General features: G+C 42.1%; 1 protein-coding gene across 1 annotated transcript in view; it reads left to right on the top strand.

Annotated features, from left to right (window-relative positions):
- The first annotated feature begins 13,486 nt into the window (after positions 1–13,486).
- Positions 13,487–27,428, top strand: part of COPG2 (coat protein complex I subunit gamma 2) — a 32,279-nt gene continuing 18,337 nt past the window's right edge. Inside the window, exons 1-9 of the mRNA XM_075273921.1 lie at positions 13,487–13,610; positions 16,976–17,028; positions 18,034–18,114; positions 18,215–18,286; positions 19,512–19,591; positions 22,605–22,680; positions 23,947–24,039; positions 24,961–25,047; positions 27,137–27,294. Of these exons, the coding sequence (XP_075130022.1) occupies positions 13,574–13,610; positions 16,976–17,028; positions 18,034–18,114; positions 18,215–18,286; positions 19,512–19,591; positions 22,605–22,680; positions 23,947–24,039; positions 24,961–25,047; positions 27,137–27,294 (737 nt within the window). The 5' untranslated portion in view covers positions 13,487–13,573. The remainder of the gene's footprint in view (positions 13,611–16,975; positions 17,029–18,033; positions 18,115–18,214; positions 18,287–19,511; positions 19,592–22,604; positions 22,681–23,946; positions 24,040–24,960; positions 25,048–27,136; positions 27,295–27,428) is intronic.

Genomic DNA, 27,428 nt, shown 5'->3' with positions numbered 1-27,428 from the left:
TGCATTGCTGTTCACTCAGATCTCCTCTCTCACCCCCTCCCCCTCGTTTTCTCACCCCCTCCCTGTTTCCCTAGCTGGCCCGTGGAACACTAGCCCTACCTACCTAACTAACTCAGTCCCCTAGTTTCTTCCCACCCGATCATACTTACCAGTCTTCTTGTCCTGGAGATCACTTTCCGCTGTGCCGCTGTCTTCTCTTCTGCCTGCACCTGCACAAAAGAGCCATTCTATTGCGCATGTGTGGGAGGGCCCCTGTTTCTCCTATTGATGTCTAACAGCGTTTGCACAATAGACCTGGAGTGCTCTATTGCGCAGGCACCAGCTTCCCTGAAGAAAGTGACACTTCATTCCCAGAAAAAGAGGACATGAAGACAGGTAAGTATGATGGAGTTGCTGGGGGGGAGTATTGGTGACGTTCTGTTTCTGGAAATGGGGAAACGGAATGTCACTGGGAAAGACATGAAGATTAGTGTTCACAGACACTCACCATCCAATCTGACTGAGCTTGAACTATTTTGCAAAGAAGAATGGGCAAAAATCTCAATCTCTAGATGTGCAAAGTTAATCATTTAATAGTCTCAGAATGGGAAAATTCAGTGTGTTACAGCAGCATAGGTAATACAATAATAATACAAAATACAAAAGCTCCATCCACAGTAGAGGTATTACAGTGATAGTAGGTACAGATAAAAAGATAATGGTAGAGGTAAAAAATAGTAGAAGGGATATTGCAACTTAACGATCTTTCCGTTTTCTCTATGGAATGATCTCCACTTATCTAAGTGTTGGTTGTACAGCCTAATCACAGCGGAGAGGAAAGACTTCTGATAGCCCTTCTCAACCGTAGGGTGAAGCAGTCGGTCACTGACAGTATTGCCCAGTGTTACCACGGTCTCATGCATGGTATGGGAGTTATTCTCCAGCATGGAATTCACCATGTAAGTATGAAAGTATCCTTCTGTCACCCACTACTTGCCCTGGGTCCGCAGACCTCCCCAGGACAGAGCTGGCCCTTCTAATCAGCTTATCAAGTCTATTTCTATCCCTGGCTGGTATGCTACAACCCCAGCAGGCCACTCCGAAGAAGATGGCTGATGCCACTACCAAGTTGAAAAAAGGCCCTAAGAAGTGACCCTGAACTCCAAAGGCCCCCAGCCACCTAAGCAGGTAGAGCCTATTCTGGTCCTTTCTGTACAGTGCATCCAGCTGATATTCCCAGTCCAGCTTATTATTGAGGAACACACACAGGTACTTGGGATATCACAGAGAGAAGGTAAGGATGGTTTACTACTGCGGTTGAGCCGATCTTGAGATTTCAGGATCGTTTTTAAAATCTGATTTCCGATCATTTTCCATCTGAACCCGATCCCAATTCCGATACTAATGCAAGTCAATGGGATTTTTTAATGATCGAAAATCGGATTTTAAAAACAATCCTGTTCACTACACAGAGTGTAATAGATAAAATGACCAGTTGGTCTCTCACTTGATAGTGTTGTGAGCAGTCACAACCCCTTTGATGGCTTTTATATACAGAATCCAAGTGAGAGTGGCAGCGGATCTGGTGGTACATCGGAGTATCTGGGAAGGAATGTGTGAAAAACAAGAATCAAGTTCTTGTTTTTCACTGATCTGCAAATGGTCTCCTATCCTATGGATAACTTTTTAAGGCGAGGGCCCCATGTGGCATAAAAACCGCAGCATTTTGAAGTCTCTGTAAGGTGGATGGGATTCTAGCAAATGTCATCCACAAATTTCAGAAAAATACAAGCAGCGGAAATGCTGCGATTTCCAAGACCATCAGCAGTATCCCTATAGGTATAGTAAAAGCAGAAAGTTTAAAGGATTCCTCTGCAGACTTTCTGCGTAAAGTGCTGTGGGAAAAACGGTGATGTGTTATCGCCATGGTTTTCTGGCATCGCTTTTTCGCTGTGGCCAGCAACATGAGGTCTTAGCCTAAAGTGGGACTACCTCTGGAATGATGCAGGTACTTTTTTTGTGGTATTGTATATTCATATTGAAAATGAAAAAAGCAGCACAAGCAACATCAAAGTATAAAGCAAATACCAAAGCAATAAATTAAATTACATTTAAGGGCAAAAAGACACAATATATAACAGGGTCAAATAAACACAACAGCAAATTATATCTAAAGATCATCCATCACAAACTTGTATTTAGAAAGGTCACTATTAGAAAAATATTCACCATATCTTTTAGCTGACTGATGGCTTTATAGTCCAAATGCAATAATAAAGATACATTTTAGTTATAATATATCAGCCTTGTTGTTACTAAAATATTTGTAGACATATTTAATATTAAAGATAGAAAGGGACAGAAAGATAAGTTAAGGAATTAGGGCTCCACCTGGTGGATGTATGTGAGGCAAAGGTCTGGCAACATGGTCAGTCAGCAGAGTAAATGATTTACACAGTACATCTATTGTGACATTAATACATAGGTTACCCAATGTAATAAGCACTAGATCCATGTGGAGTCTCTAAACCATTTTTTTTAAAAAACTTCCTTCTACAGATATTACCAAATTCAGAGAACGTGAGGAGTACTTGGTAAATTTGTGGACAGAGGCCCAAATGGCAGTTCTGCATACCTAGGAAACGCAAGACAAATGCCAGACTACCCAAGAGGCTCTGACAGATCTGGTAGACTGAGCCATCATGTGAAGGGGCGGCATTCGTCCCTAAACACTATAGGCCACCTTGATGGCAGATCAGAACAACCATGAGCTGGAGGTTTTGGAGGTGGCAAGGCTCTTGTGAGGAACCTCAGGGAGAACAAACAAACAGTCCGAATGCCGAAATGTTCATGGGAGTGTTTAGGATCCGGACTAAAGTAAGGCAAGAAAATGTCCTCATTAATGTGGAAGAAGAAAACAATTTTGGGGAGAAAAGATGCAAGAGGACAGAGTAGGACCTTGTCATCACAGAGGACGAGAAAGGGAGGCTTCTGAAACAGAACAACTGGCACAGAGACCCTGCGGATAAATAAGATGGCCAACTTCCAAGGAAGAACAATAGAAATCTCTTGCAGCGACTCAAAGACGGGTGCCTGAAGCACGTTGAGAACCAAGTTAAAGGGGTTGTCCAGGATATAATGCATTTTCTATGCTAATCTAAACACCCTCCCCCTGCCTACTTTCTAAATTACATACTTTAGCAAAAATGTATATTTACCCATATTCCTGGGGCGGTCGTGTGTCAGCCCCAAGGTGCAGTTTTTGATTATCCGGTGACATTCCGTTTCCCCGTTTCCGGAAACAGAACGTCACCAATACTCCCCCCCCCCAACCCCATCATTATTACTAGAGATGAGCAAACACTATTCGAAACAGCCGTTTCGAATAGCACACTCCCATAGAAATGAATGGACGTAGCCAGCACGCAGGGGGGTCAAGTGGCCGGCTGCCGGCAAAGTCTGCGTGCCAGCCGCTTCCATTCATTTCTATGTGAGTGTGCTATAAGTGCACCAAAATACCTTTAGCAGTGTTTTGGGTGATTTCTGGGTTTCTCTGGGAGCTCCTGGCATTCCTCTACATTTGCTTACAAGGTGTAACTTCCTGTTGTCTTAGCTAATGCTGAGTTGTAGGTAGTTGAAGGCGGACTCATACTATCTCACTAGCACTAGCACTAATAAACCTTTTTTAAAAAAAAGCGGGGGTTTTTTGCTGCCAGGGGTGGATCCAGGGTCCCGGTCAGCATTTCTTGATTCCAACTGAGCTCAGCGTTAAAGCAGGAGCTGACAGCTCCTGCTTTAAACGCCTATGTATTCAGCTCATCGGCGATAGGACGCTGTTAGAATCATATCTTCTATCTCGTATTTGTCATCCATTTTTCTCTAGCAAAGATATGTAGTCTTGTCTCAAAAGGAATTGGTTAGACTAATTAACATGAAGATGCTATGGGCTACCAGGAAATGGAATGCTAATGAATCCTTATCTAGCTGATTGACTTCAGAGTTGCACCTTTGTGTCAAGAGTGTGTAACTCAGGATGTCTATAGAACCCTGAAAGTTAGATCCAAGAAGTGACACCAGGCCTTTGATCTCTAATTATCTCCGGAGCCTTGAGATACACATATACAATGACTGGGGTGGGGGTTAGCTTCCTGGTGGAATGTAATGCTTTAGCCAATGGATAGAGGCTACCATTCCACATCCAATCCTGGTATGTTATGCTATGTCATAAGTCCAACCTGCTTTTGTCTGTATAAATATTGACTCTCTGTAACAATAAATCAGAACTCACTTGATACACTATCAGCTGCGTGTGTGTGGCTTCTCCAGGCCCAATGGGTGGTAGCCCATCTAGGCCTGTTAATTAATTATTAATTTGGAACTCTGCAACATACTCTTATGAGGACCCTTTAATGTCCCCAACAGACGCCGATGAGCTGAATACATAGGTGTTTAAAGCAGGAGCTGTCACAGCTCAGCTCCTGCTTTAACGCTGAGCTCCGGCATTTGTAGCCGCGATGTGATGACGTCATCACATCGCGGCTACAATATGTGTATGAGGGAGAGAGCTGCGGGGGAATGAGGAATGGTGTGTGTGTGTGTGTGTGTGAACGGCATGACACTGGGGCAGATGGAGGGGGGAGAACAGCATGACACTGGGCCAGATGGAGGGGGGAGAACGGCATGACACTGGGGCAGATGGAGGGGGGAGAACGGCATGACACTGGGGCAGATGGAGGGGGGAGAATGGCATGACACTGGGGCAGATGAAGAGGGGGAGAGAACAGCATGACACTGGGGCAGATGAAGGGGGAGAGAACGGCATGACACTGGGGCAAATGAAGGGGGGGAGAACGGCATGACACTGGGGCAAATGAAGCGGGGGGAACGGCATGACACTGGGGCAGATGAAGGGGGGGATGGCATGACACTGGGGCAGATGAAGGGGGGGAATGGCATGACATTGGGGCAGATGAAGGAGGGAGAACGGCATGACACTGGGGCAGATGGAGGGGGGAGAACGGTATGACACTGGGGCAGATGAAGGGGGGGATGGCATGACACTGGGGCCAATGAAGGGGGGGAATGGCATGACATTGGGGCAGATGAAGGGGGGAGAACGGCATGACACTGGGGCAGAGACGGGGGGGAAATGAAACTGTGGGCAGATAAAGGGGGAGAATGGCATGAAACTGGGAACAGAGATAGAGGGGGGACATGAAACTAGGGGTAGATGAAGGGTGTATATGAAAATGGGGGGGGAGATATAATTTACGGGTGACTGTAGGAGGATTATACTGTGTGGAATCACATGAAAATTGAATGAGAATGGGTGGAGTCAACATAAAAGTGGGCGGGGCCTAATTTGCTGCAGCGCGCAGCGCGCCGCACGTTTTGTTCCCTCTTTCTAGTCTTCAACAGTTGGGAAGTACAGGTTAGAAGTGCGAGACCCCCAGTAAGTAGGGCCCCGCCAAAGTCAATTGCCCAGGGCCCCGCAAACCCTGGATCCGCCACTGTTTGCTGCTAGGGGAAAAAAGAAGAGACATGACCTTTCTTCAGGCGGATTCCGCCTGAGGAAAGCAATAGAAGTGAATGGTAAAAACGCAACGCTTTTTTTACGGTCCATTCACTATAGGGGAGGGGAAAACCGCCTGGCATTTTCTGAAGCGGTTTTTACATAAAAAGGCTCCAGAAAACGCTCCAAAAAACGCGTCAAGGTCCAAAAATCGCTTCCTAATTAGGAAGTGTTTTTTTATGCTCTCTGCGGCAAAACCGTTTTTTTTTTAAACCAGACACATAGTACTGCATGTCCAACTCTTTGTTCGGTTTTATAAAACTGCTTTCGCCGCGGAGAGCATAAAATGCTCACCGGTGCTCACGGACGGACACTTTTCAAACCCATTCAAATGAATAGGTTTGAAAGATGCCGGCAGGTTTCCGTCTCCTGCCCTGTTTTGGGCAGGAAACGGAAACCTGCAGAACGGAGTCCTGGGCGCAGATGTGAATGAGTCCTTAGTGAGCTGATATGTCTTGTGTAGAGTTTTAAAAGATAAAGTGCATTAACTACATGTATCGCTAACTACAGATATAATTGTGAGGTTCTTAGTGCACAGTTTGACAAATTGTGCGAGCCCATCTGCCACGTCATGGCGACCTCATTCAGATGGGTCCCTACACTAAGACTTTATTTAATAAATGCTGTACCCCACTACCCATAGATAAGACCCCGGAGATCAAGTTCTTAGAGACTACTCTGTAACAGTGAGTCTATAAGAATGTAATTCCTGTCTTATATGTAAAGTGTTAGTGTAGGGACCCATCATAATAAGGCCACAAAGTGGTCGATGGGCTCAGACATGTCATGCAAAATTTTTGCTATGACATCACTATAACTAAAACATAGTAACATACTATAATATCCTAATAATAGTAGGTAAATATAACACATATAATATTGTATTTAGTGAAATACAATATATTTAAAGACACACAGTAGACAACTTATACTTCATGTATATATAGATACTTATTAGGTAAATGGCACAACTCAAAGATATATAATTAGCAAATTACAAAAATATATACATACAGTACACACTTTACACATTCTTAATTTATAAAAAAAATTATGTACCCATTGTATAGTGTCACGTTTAATAGTCTGTAACTGCTGTCCACTTATATAATACATCTTTACTGTATGTCTGTGTATGTTACCTCCATGGTTTGACTAGCACTCCCTTCTACTTGCACAAGTTTCTCTAATTGGAATGTAAATATATATACTGTATGTGTGTATATATATATATATATATATATATATATATATATATATATATATATATATATATATATATATATATTACTTCCCCATCTGCCCTAGGCTATTTTGAAATGGCGTGTGCTCCAGGCCCTACTCACCCTGTGTTCAAGAGATGTATTTTATTTAGTGTAGGTTCCCATCTAAATTAGGTCATCTTGTCATGGTTGGTGGGCTTCTTACTGTTTGAGAAAATGTGTATAACATAGAACCTCTAAATTTATATCATATTAGGTGGTTTTATTTACAACAGTATTGCCCCTTAGGGCATTCATATGTCCTTGTGCTGTGTGCGGAGTAATATATATATATATATATATATATATATATATATATATATATATATATATATATATATATATATATATATAGTACAGGTTATATATTTTACTATGTGTATATGTATATATACCATACAGACACCTGACAATTACTATAAATGCAGACATAAATCTACTATACTATTACATAAGTGGACAGTAACAGATATAAATTACATAACTTGAACTACATCTAGACATATATACATATATAATTAGCACAAACACCTATATATATATGGGTACATTTACATGTACATATATAAACTATTACATAGATTGCAACATGAATTATAGTATGCAGTATTAAGGAGGTTATGTCATTCTTATCTTCTTCCCCCCCATGATATTCAGCTCTCTATTATACCACTTTGCACGTGTTGTCTCTCTCCTCTACCCCTCCACATCACTACAATCGCCTCTATTCCATCACACCTCAGTCCTCTTGCCTCTACCCCATGTCTCAAGCCTCTCCCATTTACCCATTCATGCCCCTTACCTTTGTCCTATAACCTAGGATTCCTTGTTCCTCTCTACTCTTTCCCTCCACTGCTGACAACTTGTTCCAACTTTTCCATGCCTTGCGATTCTATCCTCCACTCCTCCATGTTCTGTGCCTTTCTCATCTATTCCATCACACCTCAGGCCTCTCTCCTCTACCTCTCTGCACGTCACGCCTCTGTCCTCTACTCCTCCACACCTTGTGCCTTTCTCCCTCTCCCGCCGCACCTCGCACCTTTCTTCTCTTTCCTCTACACCTCCCACCTCTTATACTTACACTTGATATGTCTACATATATAATTAGCACAAACATCTATATATATTTATACACTATTTACAAAGATTGCTACATGTTTCATAGTATGAAGTATTAAAGGGGTTATATAAAAAAACAAAACACTTGATAGTCTTCAGTAGTTGATACCTTTTTAATAGGAGGAGACCCAACCTACCCCTTCAGAGGTTCAAATCTTAACAAAAAAGGAGTCATCTGATTGGACACCTCCAACTGGAAGAAATTTTGATCTGGATAATTACATAGACTGTTTCAGACACATGGTCATATCAACTATACTGGATACAAACTTAAGACTGCCATCTAACATCAGTGCCCAGGAAAGAAGGGCCATACAATCTCTGAGAAATAACAAATACATCATCATTAAACCAGCTGATAAAGGTGGTGCAATAGTCATGATGAACACATCAGACTACATACAGGAAACACACAGACAACTGACTGACACACACTACTACTCCAAATTGGATTCAGACCCCACAGTGGAATACTCCAAAAAACGGAAAAAGGTTATCTCCGGCCTATCTGATGGAGCCAAAGGGCTAAGAAGGCTCATACCAGCAAGTCCAAGAACGGGGACCTTTTATATGCTTCCAAAACTGCACAAATCTGGGAACCCAGGGAGACCGATCATTTCATTTGTTGTGACTCTCACTGAAAAGATTTCTGGATGGGTGGAGGGTACTCTTAAACCTTTAGTGAAGGATACAGCCAGCTACCTTCAAGACACTACTGACCTATTAAACAAACTATCCACTATAGGTCCCCTTCCAGATGGAACCATCCTGGCCACCATGGATGTAGAATCCTTGTACTCCAACATCCACACCAGGACGGTGTAAACGCCTGCCAGTTTTTCATGGAAAAGCGAGGTATGAACGCTGAATTGGTGGTGAAATTCACAAAATTCATCTTCACCCACAATTACTTCTCTTTTGGTGACTGCATCTATTTACAGCAGACTGGCACCGCAATGGGGAGCAAAATGGCGCCACAGTACGCTAATCTCTTCATGGCCAAGCTTGAGAGTAACTTTCTATCCACCTGCACCCCCAGGCCTCTGGCCTACTACCGTTTCATTGACGATATCCTAATCATTTGGACTGGGTCTGAACAACAGCTGAAAACCTTCCATGAACAATTCAACCAGTCCCATCCCACCATCAACCTGATGCTCAATCACTCCTTCTCTGAAATAAACTTCCTGGACGCAGTCATCAAGTTACAGGACAACAAAATTGAGACATTGCTGTATTGGAAGCCGATTGACTGACCAAACTACCTAAGATGGGATAGCTTTCATCCTAAACACATAAAGAACTCCATTGAATACAGCCAGGCTATCAGATACCATCGCATATGTTTAAACCCTGTAGATAGAGATGAATACCTTGGAGGCCTCAAAAACACATTCCTGAGGCAGGGTTACCATCCAAGAACAATTGATAACCAAATCACAGAAATGGTTTTAAATTTACTTGAGAAAGGAGCCGAGAGTTCCGAAACAGTGTAATCTGTCATCATTATTAGTTAGCCATTAAAAAGGTATCATCTACTGAAGACTATCAAGTTTTTTTGTTTTTTTTAAATATTTCCTACCCAATGGCTAACACAGTACGAGAACAAACATTTTCCTTATACTAGAGGGGTTATGTCATTCTTATCTTTTCCACCCTCCATGCTATTCACCTCTCTATTATACTAGTTTGCACTTGTTGCCTCTATCCTCTACCCCTCCACATCTTTCCAATCTCCTCTATTCCATCGCACCTCAGGCCTATCCTGTCTATTCCTCTGCTCCTCCCACCTCAGGCCTCTCTCTTTTATCCATCCATGCCTCTCTCCACTCTAGATCTCTTATCTCTTCCCCTTCGCACCTCTCTCCTCTGCTCCTCTGAGACTCTTTCCTCTCTCCTCTACCCCTCCACACATCATTCTTCTCTTCTCTACTACTCTACCACTCCATATTTCTTTCTTTCTACCCCTCCATGCCTCAAGCCTCTCCCATTTACCCATTCATGCCCCTTACCTTTGTCCTATAATCTTGCATTCCTTGTTCCTCTCTACTCTATCCCTCTACTGCTCGCATCTCACTCCTTTGATTTTCTTCAAATCTTCTGCACTTTGCTATTCACTCCTCTACACCTTTGTTAGTATTGCTTCTCTTCTCTAACTTTCTGCACCTTGGCCTCTCTTCTCGTCTCTCTTCTACCACTCCACGTCCCATGCCTGTCTACTTTACCTTATGTTATTGTTATCTTACACCTGTCTCCTCTACCCATCTTCTCCTTGCACCTGTCTCCTCTACTCTTTCAGGCTTTGTGCCTCTCTCCTCTATTGCTACCTCTGTTCACCAGTCTATGTTCTCTTCCTATGCCTTCCTATTTTTTTCTTACACTTGTGCCTCTCTCCTCTGAACCTCTCTCCTTTACCCCTCCACAACTCTTCTGCCAGTCTCTCCTCTCACCTTTTTCCTCTCTTCTCTACCCCTTTGTGTCTTGCTCCTTCAATGCATTTTGTTTCTTCCTTCCTGCCTCTCACCTCTCTACTGTCTCCTCTTCTCCTCCACACCTCTCACTTCTCTACTGCCTCCTCTACCCCTCTGCACCTTTTATCTTTCTCCTGTACCCCTTACACATACTATGTATAGACATACTTACCACACTTGTGGTCACCCTTCACACAGACATTTACATTCATGGTACCTGGGTATCTCTGACACATTCATGCAGTTCATCCTATATGGAAACAAAGATAAAACCATGTAAGTTGGCTAGTAATAATGACAGATAATAGCCATAAACATTAGCAACGGTAATGTAACAGCCCATTGCAAGTTTATGGCAGCTGTGCTTTTGGCATATGTTAACTGATGACAACTGATACCATTGGACATAAGAAGAAATCTTATTAACAATGACAAGAGACATTCATGGAAATATTTCTTATTGTTATATAAATGATGGGTCAGATTAGAGAGAAACTCATGAGAACAGAAGTTAATACTGGTCATTTAGTAACAGTCACCCCCTCGCTGTTATGTGTGATAAAGTCTGTGAATGATCGGTCATGTCTTAAGATTTTCGGTATTAGGATTACATCCTGGTCACTTACTACAAAGTCATCACCTCTGCAGAGCTTGAGCTCCTCCATGTCCTTCTTCTCTCTTCACTGTCTACTAACTGACCACAGCCAACTGATTTTTTTCAATTTCCTATCCTGCAATCCTATTGGTTGATGCTGGCTGTAGTTGCCATGATGACAAATGAAGATTTAACCTGTTTTAGCATCAAGGTCTACTTATTTCTCTACAGACATTGCTGTATGAGGGCTTGTTTATTGCAGCATAAGATACATATTACTAAATGACCATCTTTTCTTAACTATTTTTCATTCAATGGATCCGAACATTTACATTAATTATATTAATAAATACAGTCCTATGAAAAAGTTTGGGCACCCCTATTAATCTTAATCATTTTTAGTTCTAAATATTTTGGTGTTTGCAACAGCCATTTCAGTTTGATATATCTAATAACTGATGGACACAGTAATATTTCAGGATTGAAATGAGGTTTATTGTACTAACAGAAAATGTGCAATATGCATTAAACCAAAATTTGACCTGTTTTTTTCAGTATCCTAGTACATTGATTACATGGTATCATTTGTAGTACAATTTATCTTGCAAAAAATAAGTCCTCAAGTGAGTCTGTGAAAGGCAAAAAAAGTTATACCTTTTGTAAGTAGGGAAGTAAAAATAATGATAATGCATAAATGAAAAGCAAATGAAAGGAAAGGGTTAAGGACGAGCTTGACTGTACAGTCATTCACTGGTCAGTGCACTTGGATAGTCAGCACCTACAAGCGCAGCCTCAGGAGGCGTGGTTCAGGAGCACAAGGACCCTGAGAGTGTGGAAAGGAAACGCACAACATCGCAAGTCCATCAAAGTGTGAACTAAATCCCGCAGCTCACTGTATTGCATGGCCACATATACAAGACAAGGCGAGTACATGGGTGGTCGTGACTAGAATGGAGTTGCTCCTGGTAGGTATGATGTCACAGGAAAGGGCGTGGTCTCTCAAAGGAGGGTGGAGTTTCAGCCATCACTGCTCGGTTGAGTCTAAATCCTAGTGGGCTAAGGGACCAGGTCCTTCTGCCCACTAGTTTTTAGCCTGCTCTATATAAGAAAGCTAAATCCTAGTGTGCAGAGGGAGCAGGTCCTTTAGCCCACTAGGATTTAGCCTGTTTTATATAAGAAAGCTAAATCCTATTTGGCTAAAGGACATGTAATATATACAGAAATCTATTTTTTTTTATTTAAATATAAAAATGGTTTATTTACATTTATTGATATTTTTTGATAGCACCAACGTATTCCAACACATTTTTCAGGGGCTTTTATCAGCATTTTGAAGCTGAGGTGACGCTCGCGGAAACAGTTTTCATTTTATTGGCCCTATGACATAGTGACATGACTTGATTGCAGCTCAGTCCCATTCAAATCAATGAGCTGAGCTGTGAAATCAAGCACGTGAAAGCTGATCAGCTGTGGACTCCTGCCAATCTGTATTTGCCCACTAGAGATAGTTTTCAGATGAAGGTCCAGGTCCCTCAGCACACTAGGATTTAGCTGGCTCTATATAGAACAGGCTAAATCCAAATGGGCAGAGGGACTAGGTTCTTTAGCCCACTAGGATTTAGCAGGCTAAATTCTAGTGGGCTGAGGGACCTGGTCCTTCTGCTCAAAACGAGCTACATGTAATAGGCTGAGGGACCTGGTCTTTCAGCCCAATAGGATTTAGCATCCTTATATAGAGCCGGCTAAATTCTAGTAGGCTGAGGGATCTGGTCCATCTACTGAAAACTATCTATCTATAGTGGGCAATTACAGATTGCCAGGAGTCCACAGTGGATCAGCGTTCACATGCTTGATTTCACAGCTCAGCTTATTTATTTGAATGGGACTGAGCTGTGATCAAGTCATGTGACTTACGTCATTGGGCCAATATAATGGAAGCAGTTTCCGCGAGCATCACTGCAGCTTCAAACTGCTGATCAAAGCCCCATGGAATATAAATTGATCAGATAAAACATCAATAAAATGGACCAAGAACCTGAAAAAAATGTTGAAATACATTGGTACTAACAAGAAATACAAATAAATGAAAATAAAAGATTTTTATATTTAAATTTAAAAAAAATTAGATTTTTTTATATATATATATATATATATATATATATATATATATATATATATATATATATATATATATATATATCACATGTCCTTTAGCCAAATAGGATTTAGCTTTCCTATATAGAGCAGGCTAAATCCTAGTGGGATATAAAAGACCTGCTCCCTCTGCTCACTAGGATTTAGCTTTCTTATATAGAGCAGGCTAATAGCTAGTGGATAGAAGGACGTGGTCCCTTACCCCACTAGGATTTAGACTCTTCCATCAGGACACACATGTCGCACAGGGAACAGTCACATGACCTCTTAGTCAGCACATGACCGCTATGTTCCTACCAATCCGAAGAGGGACGAGAATTGTAGGCGCGGCTTCCGTGTGAGTGTCAGGCGCAGGCTCAGTACAGTGTGCAGGGTGGAAGACTTATCACCGGTACCGGTAACTAGCGTAGCAGCACCGGAAATGATTAAGAAATTTGACAAGAAAGACGAGGAGGCGGGTAAGGCTTGTCTGCTTGTATTACTCCGAGAAACATGGAGTCTGGCGCTACGTCCGCTTCATTGAGGCCTCAAAGCCGCTGACTGTCCTAAAGCCTAACCCTGCCGGAAGTGTCATGTTGCTGGTCACATGTGATACAGGCGCAGGGAATCCCTGTGTTAATCAGGGAGGGGAATATGTAAATCGGCTGTCAGTCAGAGAGGTCACTTTCCGACGTGTATACAATTGGTAATAACATGGGCTGTTACAGCTTACTGCCAGGGAGAGGAGAAGACTAATGTGGTGACAGGGAATCCCCAGCACAATGCCCGGGCTCCTTATTAATACATGAGGTACATGCAGTATAGACACGTCTGCCGAGAACATATGGTAGGCTGGGGAGCACTGGTCACACTGCTCGGGTCTTTCCTTCATATGAATCTACTACAGCTCACTGCCAGGGAGAGGAGACCCATTCGTGGTGCCAGGGTATCTCCAGCACAGTACCTGGGTGTCCTTAAGTAATATGTAACACCTACGTAGACCCGAAGAACTGGAACTGGAGTGTGAACCTACAGTAAGATACATGCGGTGCAGACGTTTTTGGCATGAACATATGGTAGGATGTGGAGCACTGTTCACACTACAGGAGTTTTTCCATAACATTTACTTATCTCTTTTATATAATAGTAGTGACCTGTGCTACTACAGCTTACTGCAGGGGAGAGAAGACCCATACATGGTGCCAGTGTATCCTCAGCACAGTACCTAGGTTTCCTTTATTACTACTTAAAGGGTTTTCTAGGCAATTTTTTTTTTAAAGTCTGTTTAGTGTTATTAATGACTTAATAAATTCACCCAAATATCTTTAGCCATGTTTTGAGTGATATCTGGGAGCTCCTGCAACTTCTGCATTTGTTTACATGGTGCAGCTTCTCACTATGTAACTTCCACACTAGCTCCCTCTCACCTCACTCCTCCTCCTACACAACCCCTTTAAGGTACATGGTTTTCAGTGCAGGAGGATTTAGGGAGTGTTACTGTACAGAGAGTGGCCTTCTCATGACTGGCAGGGTCCTGATGGACAAACTGTAATGAAAAGCTTTATGTCTTCAGTGTTTTGGAACCAGTCCTGGGTTTGGCTTTCAAATACTACTACACAATACTGACCTGTAACCACGGCCTAGGTGGAAATTTACAGGGAGGAATTTGTTGCTAATTTTGAGGCAGATTCAGCCTCAGAATCAACTCCATATTCCATCTGGAATCTGCCTTCCATTGTTTGCTCTCTCTTTTTTTTTCTTCTTCTTCTTAGCAATAGATGCATGATGCTTGATCTTCTGATTCGGCTATCACTGGTAAACCCCATTGTTTTCTGAGGCTACCGTATTTTCCGGACTATAAGGCGCACATAAAAACCTACGATTTCCTCAGAAATCGTAAGTGCGGCTTATAGTCCGGTGCGCCTTATATATGGATGGAAGCGGCAGCAAAGTCTGCGTGCCGCTTCCATACATACATAAAAGGCACCGTAAGGGTGCATTCACACTACGGAACGCTGGCGTGTATCACAGCCGTACACGCCGGCGTTACAGCAGGGCTGCCGGACACTTCCTATTCATTTCTATGGGAGCTGGCATGCGAGCGCTCCCCATAGAAATGAATGGACAGACACTTCCCATTCATTTCTATGAGAGCCGGCATGCGAGCGCTCCCCATAGAAATGAATGGGAAGTGTCTGTCCATTCATTTCTATGGGGAGCGCTCGCATGCCGGCTCCCATAGAAATGAATAGGAAGTGTCCGGCAGCCCTGCTGTCACGCCGGCCTGAAACAGAACGTGAAACTTACCGAGCGGTGCAGGGCGGGCGGGCGGTCATTCAGGCCTCCTCTTCCTCCGATGTCCTGACCACTTCCTCCGATGTCCTGACCACTTCCTCCGGCGCTCGCTAACTGATAATGGCCTGGGCGCATGCGCAATATCATAATGCTTCTACTGCGCATGCGCCCAGGCCATTATCAGCGAGCGCCGGAGGAGGAGGACGGAACATCGGAGGAAGAGGAGGCCTGAATGCCCGCCCGCCCTGCACCGCTCGGTAAGTTTCACATTCTGTTTCAGGCTTTTATTTTAAAACGGGGGGTTAGTTTAATCTAACTTTTACGGTTGGGCTCTATCAGCATGATTTTGCTGATAGAGCCCCTCCTCGCCTGCCGAGCGCTTCCAATAGAAGCGGCTGGCACGCGGGGGGTTAAGCGGCCGCTGGCAAAGTCTGCCTGCCGCCACTTTCAATAACATATAATGCTCACCGGACTGCGGCTTATAGTCCGGTGCGCCTTATATATGAACCGAGACGGACTATAAGGCGCTCATGGGCAATGCGCCTTATAATCCAGTGCGCCTTATAGTCCGTAAAATACGGTAATTGACCTGCTTTGGATTTCTGACGCAGGTTGCACAGGGCCAGAATTTGGAGTGGAATCTGAGGCAGAAGACCACTAAGGGTCATGCCACTGAGGCACATGCCCTAAGGGTGGTCCCACATGAGCGTAATATGTGCACATATTTGCTGTATATTACAGCTGCAATTCCTGACCAGCTTGTTTAAAACAGTTTGTCAACAGGCATAGCCATATTAAACCAGCAACGGTTACATAGGCCAGACTCTCCTGAATCAATTGTTTTCACAGGGTTTTTTTTAGGTTTTTTTACGGCTCCATTCCCAAGATCTGTTTGAAGCAACAAGGGTGCCAACCGTTCTTTCACTGCTTAATCACTGCCTTTGGGATAAATGTTTGTGTGCCTGGCTACATCTAGGGTATAATACAGTTTTCCAGAGTGGGGCTTTAGCAGTGTGGACTATGATGTTGTCCTCCCAGTATTTAGGGCTGTAGAATCACTAGATCAGACCAGTGACTCTCGGTTCACGCTAACGTGACACCTCCGTTGTTTTGGTTTGACAGACTTCATTGACTATAATGAAGTCTATCGTTACAAAACCAAAGCTGACGGAGAAAAAAATTATTTTTTTGTTCCAGATGGACATTACAATGGAGTCTCCAATGGAGAGACCAGTACAGATGTAAATGTAGCCTAATTTTTCTACTCTTTTCCACAGCCTAAGCCCAACTCCTGATCTTATACAGATATGTCTCACAGCCGTGGTCAGTCAGAAGCAGTACACACATCTAGAGTACAGCTGTTTTTTTCTGATAGAAAATGCTGCTGTAACTGAATCCATGGAAAACAGCATTGCAATTGAAGCAGAAGGGGCAAGCACCACAGGTCACTCAGACTAGAGTTTGAGAAACTAAGTTAGAATGTAAATGTGGGATTCAGAAAAGGTTATTCTATGTTGTAGATTAATTACTGTGGTGGTTTCTTTCCCAGGAAGTGGCTCCAATCCCTTTCAGCATTTGGAGAAGAGTGCTGTTCTTCAAGAGGTATGTCCTTTCTCCCTGTATGCTCAGCGTGACGTAATAGTTCAGCACAGAGCATTATTCATCAAGTAGTAAGATACATACCTTCCTATTGATTTCAATGTGCACTTTAACCCTGCAGCGCAGCACATACAATTGTGCAACTTTATCTAGTTTTAACGAATGATCACTGGGGGTTGTGAAGAGTTAGACTACTATATTAGCACTGTTCAGGAAAGGTATCTGGCTACAGAGCCACTGAAATCTGCAAGGCAACAGCATCGGGAACATCTTGTATTTTTGTGTGTCCTTTGTTTAGTCAGTGCATGGACACTTAGGTGTACACACAATTAAATCCATTAATTACAGCCTTAAAGGGATTCTACCACTAAAACACTTTTTTTTTCTAGTTACCACGTCGGAATAGCCTTTAAAAAGGCTATTCGTCTCTTACCTGTGGAAGTGCTCTCCGCCGCGCCGTTCGTTCAAAATACCGGTTTGTACCGGTATGCTAATTGGTTCTCTCGCAGCGATGGGGGCGTCCCCATCGCAGGAGCAGCGATGGGGGCGTCCCCATTGCAGCTCGAAAACCGACCGCAGCGCCGCCTCTCTGGTCTTCGGTGTCCTCCCCTTGCTTCTTCAGCGTACTGTCGGACGCCTGCGCAGTACGCTCTGTTCGGCGAAGATTGCCGAACGTACTGCGCATGCGCGAAATTGCGGTCCCAGCCATAGTGCGGGCACCGCACTTTTGCGCATGCGCAGTATGTTCGGCAATCTTCGCCGAACAGAGAGCATACTGCGCAGGCGTCCGACAGACGCTGAAGAGGCAAGGGGAAGACACCGAAGACCAGAGAGGCGGCGCTGCGGTCGGTTTTCGAGCTGCAATGGGGACGCCCCCATCGCTGCTCCTGCGATGGGGACGCCCCCATCTCTGCGAGAGAACTAATTAGCATACCGGTACAAACCGGTATTTTGTCAATTGTCAAACCTTATTTGTCAATTGTTGTCGTAACCTATTTGTGTCCTTAGGCTCGCTTATTCAATGAGACGCCGATAAATCCAAGAAGATGCCTCCATATTCTGACCAAGATTTTGTACTTATTGAACCAGGTAAGCCGTGTCAACCTTAGAATCTTCTCTGTGAGAATATTAATTTCTTAAAGAAAAATAATTCAAGGTCTGTGTGTGTGACTTTTCGTGTTTGTTTTAGGGTGAACATTTTGGAACAATGGAGGCCACAGAAGCTTTCTTTGCTATGACTAGATTGTTCCAGTCTAATGATGTAAGTGTATTAGTATTTTCCAGTGCATTCTGTGAAAGTGAGTTGATGTCTAGGACTAGTGTTACACAATTGCACTGGGATATTCTAATCTTTGCTCCCTTCCCAGCGGCTCCTGAAAGAGATTCTCCAAGACTCAGTAATGACCTAGGATAAGTCTTCAATATTGGATTGTTGGAGATCCAACACCCAGCACCCTTACCAATCAGCTAATTTCAGCACAGAGTACGGAGCTGGAAGCAGATGGGCTGCCTGTCAGGCCCCCACCAATCTGAAACAGAAATTAAATTGTAGACAGAATCGGCTTTTTGTTGTTTTCAGTGCTATGTCTACTGTTCACATAAGTACATGAAAATGAGTTTCTTGGTGCACATTGTGTGTCGGTTTCTGTAAACCAATCTACTAGTCACAAGCCAGCCTCTTTTGGTTGGATCCTAAACTAAAAAAGACTCAAATCTCTCTGGGCCTTGGCCTCCAAATAAATTCAGTGTTAGTGTATTTCACCCATATTCTGCGTAATATACACTATATATACTCTCCTTTGTATGGGTCGCAAAGTGAGTTCACACATAGTGTAATTTAATCATATTATGCTCTACAGTAATTAAAATCAACCTTGGGTAGGTGGGTGGCTGCAGAATGCAACAGAAAAATATTCACCACTGCTAAACAATATGAGCTATATCTATTTATTGTTTGTATTACAGCCATGATGACGTCCAACACAAAAAAGTGTGATAGCCCTCGGCCAGCGCCAAGAGCATTACTGCTATGTCTAAGCACACACAAATAAATGCGGTTCTTGTTTTGTGTGTGTGCCTTTCTGTTAAGCCCATGGCAATGTGCACCTTTTATATATGGTTCATGTTGCTTGACAGTGGTGACTGTATAGTGTTTGCTGAAAAAAGAGGCACCCTGCTCGATCTTGCAGTTGGATCAGCTGTATAACCTGTGGTGTGAGGCTACCCCTGATTATCCTCATTGTGTCTGGGGTTAATCGCTGGAATTTGTAGAAGAAGCTGAAGCGAAAGACCTCATCAAATTCCTCTTCACTTTGCACTATGTGCACCTAGCCTTAGTGGTAGAACCGTGGGTGATATTCGCATAGTAGTTTTGATGGGTAGCTGGAAATAACTTTGATATATTGGTAAGAAATTGAACATTTAATTTATTTGTATTAGTGATGTTATTTTATAGCTTACACAATGCTTTGTTTTACTCACCTTAGCAAACACTGAGGAGAATGTGTTATCTCACTATTAAAGAAATGGCTAACATATCCGAAGACGTCATTATTGTCACAAGCAGGTAAACTTGAAAAAAAAATTGCCAAACATTTTTCTATTTTTTTTTTATTTTTTTTTTCTATAGATGTATGACTTTTGAATTGCTATAGAATATACCACTATATGTTTGAGCATAGTTGTCTGTTTTTGTTGTGTAGATGGTTTCCTGGGATTATTTTTTTCCCAGAAATGAGATGGCTGCTTCCATTCATTTCTATGGGAGCGTGCTATTCGAAACGGCTGTTTCGAATAGTGTTTGCTCATCTCTAGTTAATATGTACATCCATATACCTTTAGCAGTGTTATGAGTGATTTCTGGGAGCTCCTGGCATCTTCTGCATTTATTTACCTGGTTTAGCTCTGTGTACCTTCCTCACTGCCCCCCTTTCCTGTCTCTCTAGCTAAGCTATCCCACCCTCTATTAGCCCTTCTCAACTAACTAACTCAAACCCCACCACTGCATCGTACATACCTATCTTCCTCTCTGGGAGATGGCTCTTCCTTCTTTCTTGTATGCAGGCTAGATACTCTTCTAGCATGTGCACAGACCGGAAGTACTTGTGATCTGCACAGTAGAGTTGGAGTGCTATCTCTACTGCATGTGAGTCGCAGGCACCTCCAGACTGCGCAAGCACTTGAAAAGAGGTAGAGGGGAGGAGCCGTTCCCGGACAGAAGACATGTAAGTATTGATGGTTTTGGGGATGTGGAGAGTACTGGTGACGTTCAGTTTCAGAAGCGGTGAAATGAAGCCTCACTGGGTTATCAAAAAGTGTACTGCTCAAGGTATATGGGTAATTATTGTTTTTTTTTTTTTTTTTTATTTAAATAGAAGTAAATTAGAATTTAGGCAGAGAGAACTTAGTTTAGAGGTTATTGCCTATTTTATTACGGACAACCCCTTGAACAGAAACCATACTCCCTGTTAGTTATGGAGGCAATATAAGGATTCAGGCAATTTCTACTAGATCCAGTTAGATTACTAAATCTAGGGACAGTGTATTTAGTACCAATAGTTACTGAATTTAGATATTTGGGGGTCAGGGTAACAAGAAGTTAACTATGTAATGCTTAGCTTGCAACCCCTGCTGGATAAACTGGAAGTATGGACTAAATTATTAGGGAAAACTAAGCTAATGCCACATGTCTTGTATTTGATTCATTACTCCCTGGTGTGGTTTCCCAAATACTGGTTTAAAGGCTCTATAAACTGCACTAGAAAAAATGCCTGGCTATACTGTCTATTAGCACAGTATCTGCATTTTAGTGGGTGGGATGGTTACAACTGCACTGTTGTTGTTTTTGGGAGGAGGTACTTCACCCTGGTGGCAAATTGTAAACTGGCATTATTACTTCATAGAGTGTGGTGACAATGTAAAGAGCTACTGAAGATAAGTGAATGTACCAATTATTCCCTACTGTGGGACAAGCCTCACCTCTGGCAGATGAAACAGTAATAATAAAAATCAGTTTTTGTTTCCTAAGAAAGCTGAGATTCTAAAAGACACAGTTGGGAATTACAACTTAATTTGCAGCAGTTTGTACATGCTCCAAATAAAATCACATTCCCGAGTGTGTTTTTAACTAATGATATCTCAGATTATGTTATAACTGGTTCTTATATCTTGGCGACAGCTTTCTTGGGATACCAAAACCATTTTTCTAGATTGTATAAAGCCAGAGATATAGCCATTTGAACTGATCATCCCCCCTTTGGTAAATGCTTCATCTTTGTGTACTACATTGACAAAGTCTTTGACATTGCTTAGTCAGATCATTGCTAATAGGAACTTTACAGACTAATAAAGTGTATTACAAAAATTTCCACACAATATTAAAAAAAAGTCAATTGGATTTACACTTTAATATGTCCTGGACCTGTGGAGGCTTTGCAGGCTTTTGGACTTTGAAGGTTTTAGTTAACAGGCTATATGAGGAGAAACTCCTGGAGACCCCAAAGGTAGGCCTGGAATAGGTGGAATACTTGGGAACAGCACAGATACTATATTACATACAAGAGTGGATAGCAAGACACAGGTTGAATGCAGACTCTACCACCATAGGAAAAATAGCGAAAGCCATAAACAGTGCGATATGAATGGAACAAAATATCTGTCTGAATTAAGGCTCTATAGCAGAATTTGGGTAGAGATGGGAAATGTGGATACTGTAGATTATCCAGTGGTAGACATCACAAAACTTTTTACAAAGTAAGATCTTCAATGTGGCATGTCTATTTTCTGGCATGACAAAACTAAGGATAAAACAGACTTGCTTTGACGTAAACAGGAATGGCGAGTTATTGATGACAGGAGGGCCTATACACCACTTAGGCTGTGCTTCTAAGGGAGGGTGGGCTGTGCACAGGGAAAAGGATAAAAAAAGGATATCTGGGACTGCCCATGTGATAGTAGAGAGCTTAATTATCATCTTGAGTGCTAAAACTACCATAAATAATTGCTTGAGAATTATAGAGGGTAGAGAAAACTCCAACAGCACTGGAATCTCTGGAAGGCCGTCTACTGAAGGATGTGAAGAATTGGTAACGGTGGTTAAAGGCCTCTTTAATGAGCAGACTCTAAGGGTAAGTTCACACTGAGTTTTTTGGTCAGGAAACTGACTCAAATTCCTCCTCCAAAAAACGCCTCACCATACAGTCTTTTGGTGAGACGTTTTTAGGAGGAGGAATTTCAGTCAGTTACCTGAACAAATTCCTGATCCAAAAACTCTGTGTGAACGCAGCCTAAAACACTTTTTTTTTTTTTTTTTTTAATGTAAAACTTTATGTACTTTCTAAGGATTTTTAATGTATTTTTATGTTTGTTTCCCTGTCTTTGTTCAGATTTGAGTTATTTATTTAGGTTAGTTCAGCAGTGGTTGGAATAGTGACATTTCAGGTAGTCCTAATGGTATATTTTAATGTCCACCTTTCGTAATAAATCAAAAACATGTCAAGTATTTGACATACAAGACACACTGCAATAGAATGTATAGTAAATGTTATTGGATTAACCTTTAAATAATTACATTTTAATAGCCTGACCAAGGATATGACTGGAAAAGAAGATGTTTACCGAGGACCTGCTATCCGAGCCCTCTGCCGGATTACGGATGTAAGTAGCCAATAAGGCCAAGGTTGTTAACATGCCCTTCTCTGAAGATGAGGCAACAGATGTGCAACATAATCCAAATGTTTTATGCAAATTTCGCTGCTTTATAGAAAGTGAGATTCACCATATATAGGGCAAAGGTCAGCGACTGAGAGGAAGCAGGCAGTGGTAACACAAGTAAGGGTTAACTCCAGTGAGCACGTTGGCGTTAGCAGTTACACTGGACCAATTGATAAATCATTGTTCCCTGACTTGCGCTAGCACTAGTGACCCAACATTCTCAGTGGGGTTAACCCTTGCTTGTGTAGCCTCTTTCTGCTTCCTCCCAGCCCAATTTCTGCTAGTGTAACCTCTTCCTTCCCGTGTATAGCTCTTGTATGCCTTGTTGTGAGGAATGGAGCCTGAGACTTATTTAATAGTATGGCTGCTCTGGCAAAGGGCTAGACACGTCTTGCTGCTTCTCCCTTCATACCTTAAACAAGGCTGTGGGTTGCAGTATTTTGTAAATGTAAGCAGGAAGAGGCAACAGTCTTTTATAAAGTGTGGCATGACAGGCTGCAGTCCTGTGTAAGAAAGGTGGTGGTCTTATTGCTGTAGCAGCCTTTCAGAAAATATAATAATTTACAAAGGACTGCTGCAGCCAGGAGCTTAGACCCCCTTCTTTTTCTACACGGAACTAAGCACTCCTAAGTCTGCAGCACACAAAACAACATGGCATGGGGCACTTTTTTTTTCAGGATGCTTCTAACATAGTATCCAGTGCAAATATGAAAACTGCATACAGTCAGGTTCACACAGCTGTAATACTGAAGTTTTTATTCTGTGTAGTACTCAGTTTTTACACAGCACACAGACTCTCATCTTGGATATTCTTTTAAAATCAGGGCGCTGTACAAAAAAGGTTTCCTACCCTTGATAATATGGCTTAATGAAGATTTTTTTCTCTACGTTGGTTAATAGTGACAGGCAATCGGAAAATAAATAAAAATGTTATTTTTTTTCATTGTGTTATCTACAATGTTTACACTTCAAGCACCGGAATTGTGCCGGGAAAAATATTGAACACGCTGTATATTGATTCTAATGTCTGACTATCATATTGAAGAATAGTGTGGATGTTGGTTTTCTACCAATGTCCCCTTATTGGGAAAGTCCATGATTTTGCTGCCTGCTGATACAATGACTTGCCTGAATGATGATGTGGTGATTAATTCTTCTGTTCAGATGTGATAATTGTTAATGAGAAACATGCATTTTTCTGTTTTATAGGCCACAATGTTGCAAGCAATTGAAAGATATATGAAACAAGCCATTGTAGATAAAGTTCCAAGTGTTTCCAGTTCTGCCTTGGTGTCTTCCTTGGTATGTTTATTTACGTCTTTATTTTTAACTTTTTCTCTTTATTTGGAATTATATGCTACAGTTATAGATTCTACATAAATTGACACTGTGCTTCTTAAGGTATCCATCTGTCTTTAAGGAGAGTCTAATACTAAGACCTAACATACCAAAGCCTGAATGAGTGTTTTCCTCTTGTAAATTGTTGAGATATCGCTATCTTTGTCAATATGTTCATTAGCTCTCCAAACAACTATTTTTTATATTGACCAAATCAGTGATATCTCTGTAACTGGTTGCACAGACTCACAGGAGGAAAAAAAAAATGTTTAATTCAGGTGAAACTAACCTATCCATCTACAGACTGGGCTACTATGCTCATCTGCTGTCAGGGAAGAGTTAAAATACACAAGTGTTGGTCAGCAAGTCTGAAAATGACCAGCAATCTACAACGTGCTGTGGAAAAGACACAGATACGTTGGTCTTAGAGATGCACAGATTTTGTTCATAGTTGTAGTGGTTTTAATAATGTATGGTTATCTATATCACAAGCATTAAATATACTAATAATGTGTGAGGTAGCTGTCCCTGGCTGTTCCATATAATAGTCAGGAATAAGTTTGGGTTTAACTGTTGTACACGTCCCTATTACAGTTGATAAACAAATTCAGATCAGCCATTTAGTGTGTGTGTGGTTTAGTTTTTTTGTTTTTGTAGATCTGTAGCAGTCCTTAACATTACAGTTTCTTGGTTACGCTTTCACATTTCTAAGTTATGTTGTCAGCTGGCTGCTCCAGTTTTTGTTCAGTATAATAATGAGATTGTTATTTGTTACCAGCATGCACCACATCACACCATAACTACTTAACAATTTCTATATCTGTACTTGTGTCCACACAAAGGTCAGAAGAATATTATTGACATGTAACTTTTTTCTTTTATCAGCATATGATGAAAATAAGTTATGATGTAGTGAAGCGCTGGATTAATGAGGCTCAGGAAGCTGCTTCTAGTGACAACATCATGGTCCAGGTATTTTTATTTGAATCATTTTTAAAGTATATTGTTGTGTTCAGTACAACATATGATATGCCTCACAAATGGTGGAGATAGAGCTAGTTAGATTTTCCTCTCATAACCAATCTGTAAAGGGGTTATTCCATGGAGGAAAAAACAGCAGGACATATCTACTGCTACATATTCAGCCCAACCGTAGCCAGGCTGAATGTGGGCCTGACGAGTGGTGGACGGTGCTCCCATTGAAGTGAATAGGGGATAACTGATTACTTTACTTCAGCAGGCTCCAGCTCTCCCATCGAAGTGAACGGAAGTGCCGTCCACCACTAGTCATTAAACTGGTTAGCTTATTCACAAAGGGCATTTTCCTACTGAAAATTTTTGTATGTTTAAAAATGGCAGAAAAATAGCTTTATACACTCTTACAGCCTTTTGTGTAAATACTGTAGAATCACACTGGCTTCACATACACAAATTAAATGAAAACCTCAAACGTACAAAATTTGCACATACACGGTATGATTTTTTTTTAAAAAAAAAAAAAATTAAAGCTTGATATGAGTCATTCAATAGTTTAGGTCCCTCAGAATTTTATAGCCAACTCACTTCAATATAGTGGATGGGTGACATGTCCGATCCTTTTTCATGGACATCATGTTTCAGCATAATTTGTGCTATTGTACCTTCATGATTCCAGCCAGTATTCTGCTGAAGATGGAGGAGGGTAGAAGGAAAAGGTGTTCTCTTTTAATGCAGGTTTTGATCAAAACAACTTGACTAAATCCTTGCAATATGTTTTTTTTTTTTTTGTATGTCCATGTGTTTCCCTTTTTAGTGTTTTTAATTCCTTTTAGTGTCCCTTTAAATTTTTTAGACCTTACCTTATAGGCTAACTAGCCTATAGGTAGTACCCAAGAGACATCATTCTATCTTTTTGAGCATATTTACCATATATACTAGAGTATAAGCCGAGTTTTTCAGCACAGTTTTTGTGCTGAAAAAGTCCCCCTCGGCTTATACTCGAGTCAAGCGCATGGGGGATATTGTTATATACACTCCAGACACTGTATTGTTTGCACGGTGTAGGTTGTACTCATTCTACTGCGATTGTTCCAGGGAGAGAAGGTTGTGCAGCCAGAAGGTCCACAGGGAGCGCAGCAGGATGCCCTCACTGTCCGGCTCTTGTGGCAGCTCCAGCAGCTGCTCCTCGCACCCCGCCTTCAGCTGCTGCCGGTCCAGACCCGGGGGGAGCGCCATCTTCCTGTGGACCCCGCCAGCATCGTCACTAACTGCGCAGAGAGTCAGCAGTTTTGGCGTCGAGTCCACAGGGAGATGGCGCTCCCCGTGGGTCTGGACCTTGCCGCCAAAACTGCTGACGCTCTGCGGAGTTAAGTGACTATGTTGGCGGGGTCCACAGGAAGATGGCACTCCCGCGGGTCCGGGCCAGCGGGAGCTGAAGGCAGAGAACGACGAGCAGCTGCACTTCAACCATCACTGGCCTGGAGCTGCCACAGGAGCCGGACAGTGAGGGCAACCTGCTGCACACCCTGTGGACCTTCTGGCTGGACAACCTTCTCTCCCTGGAACAACTGCAGCAGAATGTGAGTACAACCTACACAGTGCAAACAATACAGTGTCTGGAGTGTATATAACAATATCCCCTTCCACCCCCCAAAATGAATAGTAAGAGTGATCTGTCAGCTATTTATAAATACCAGAGTGATGTTGATGGAGGGTCGGGGTTTGGGGTGCAGTAGGTGCTGGGGAAGGGGGGGGGATGTTTTGGTTGTCTGTCTGCCCCTTTCCTGGCTTGGCTTGTACTTGAGTCAATAAGTTTTCCCAGTTTTTTGTGGTAAAATTAGGGGCCTCAGCTTGTATTCTGGTCGGCTTATACTCTAGTATATACGGTAACTTATTTTTGTAACTTATGCTTTGTAATCATGTCATTTTATTCTAATATAGTTAGGATATGGTATTTTTTTTCCTCCCACCAGGCTCTTTTCAAGGAATTTTATTTACATTAATGTAACGTTTTATTATACAATGTATAATATTTTCTTATATTAGTTAGAATATTGGTTGCGAATTCATTGGTTTTTCACAGTACCATGCACTGGGACTACTTTACTATCTGAGAAAGAATGACCGCCTGGCTGTTGCCAAAATGATTAACAAGTTTACTAAAAGTGGACTGAAGTCTCCTTTTGCATACTGCATGTTAATACGAATTGCTAGCCGTTTGCTGGAAGAGTCTGATGAAGGGTAAGTGTGACAAAATGTTTTTTCCTTCATATAGTTCAGTGTACGCGAATATCATTTTTTAATACCGGTCCTCAAAGGAGTATACACCTTAATTTACTTACAAACACATGCTAGTACCAGGTTCATAGGAAACC

Source organism: Leptodactylus fuscus, chromosome 5 (genome assembly GCF_031893055.1).
Source record: "Leptodactylus fuscus isolate aLepFus1 chromosome 5, aLepFus1.hap2, whole genome shotgun sequence".
NCBI lineage: Eukaryota > Metazoa > Chordata > Amphibia > Anura > Leptodactylidae > Leptodactylus > Leptodactylus fuscus.
Note: the sequence above shows the minus strand (reverse complement) of the source record. Positions and strands in the feature narration are given on the sequence as shown.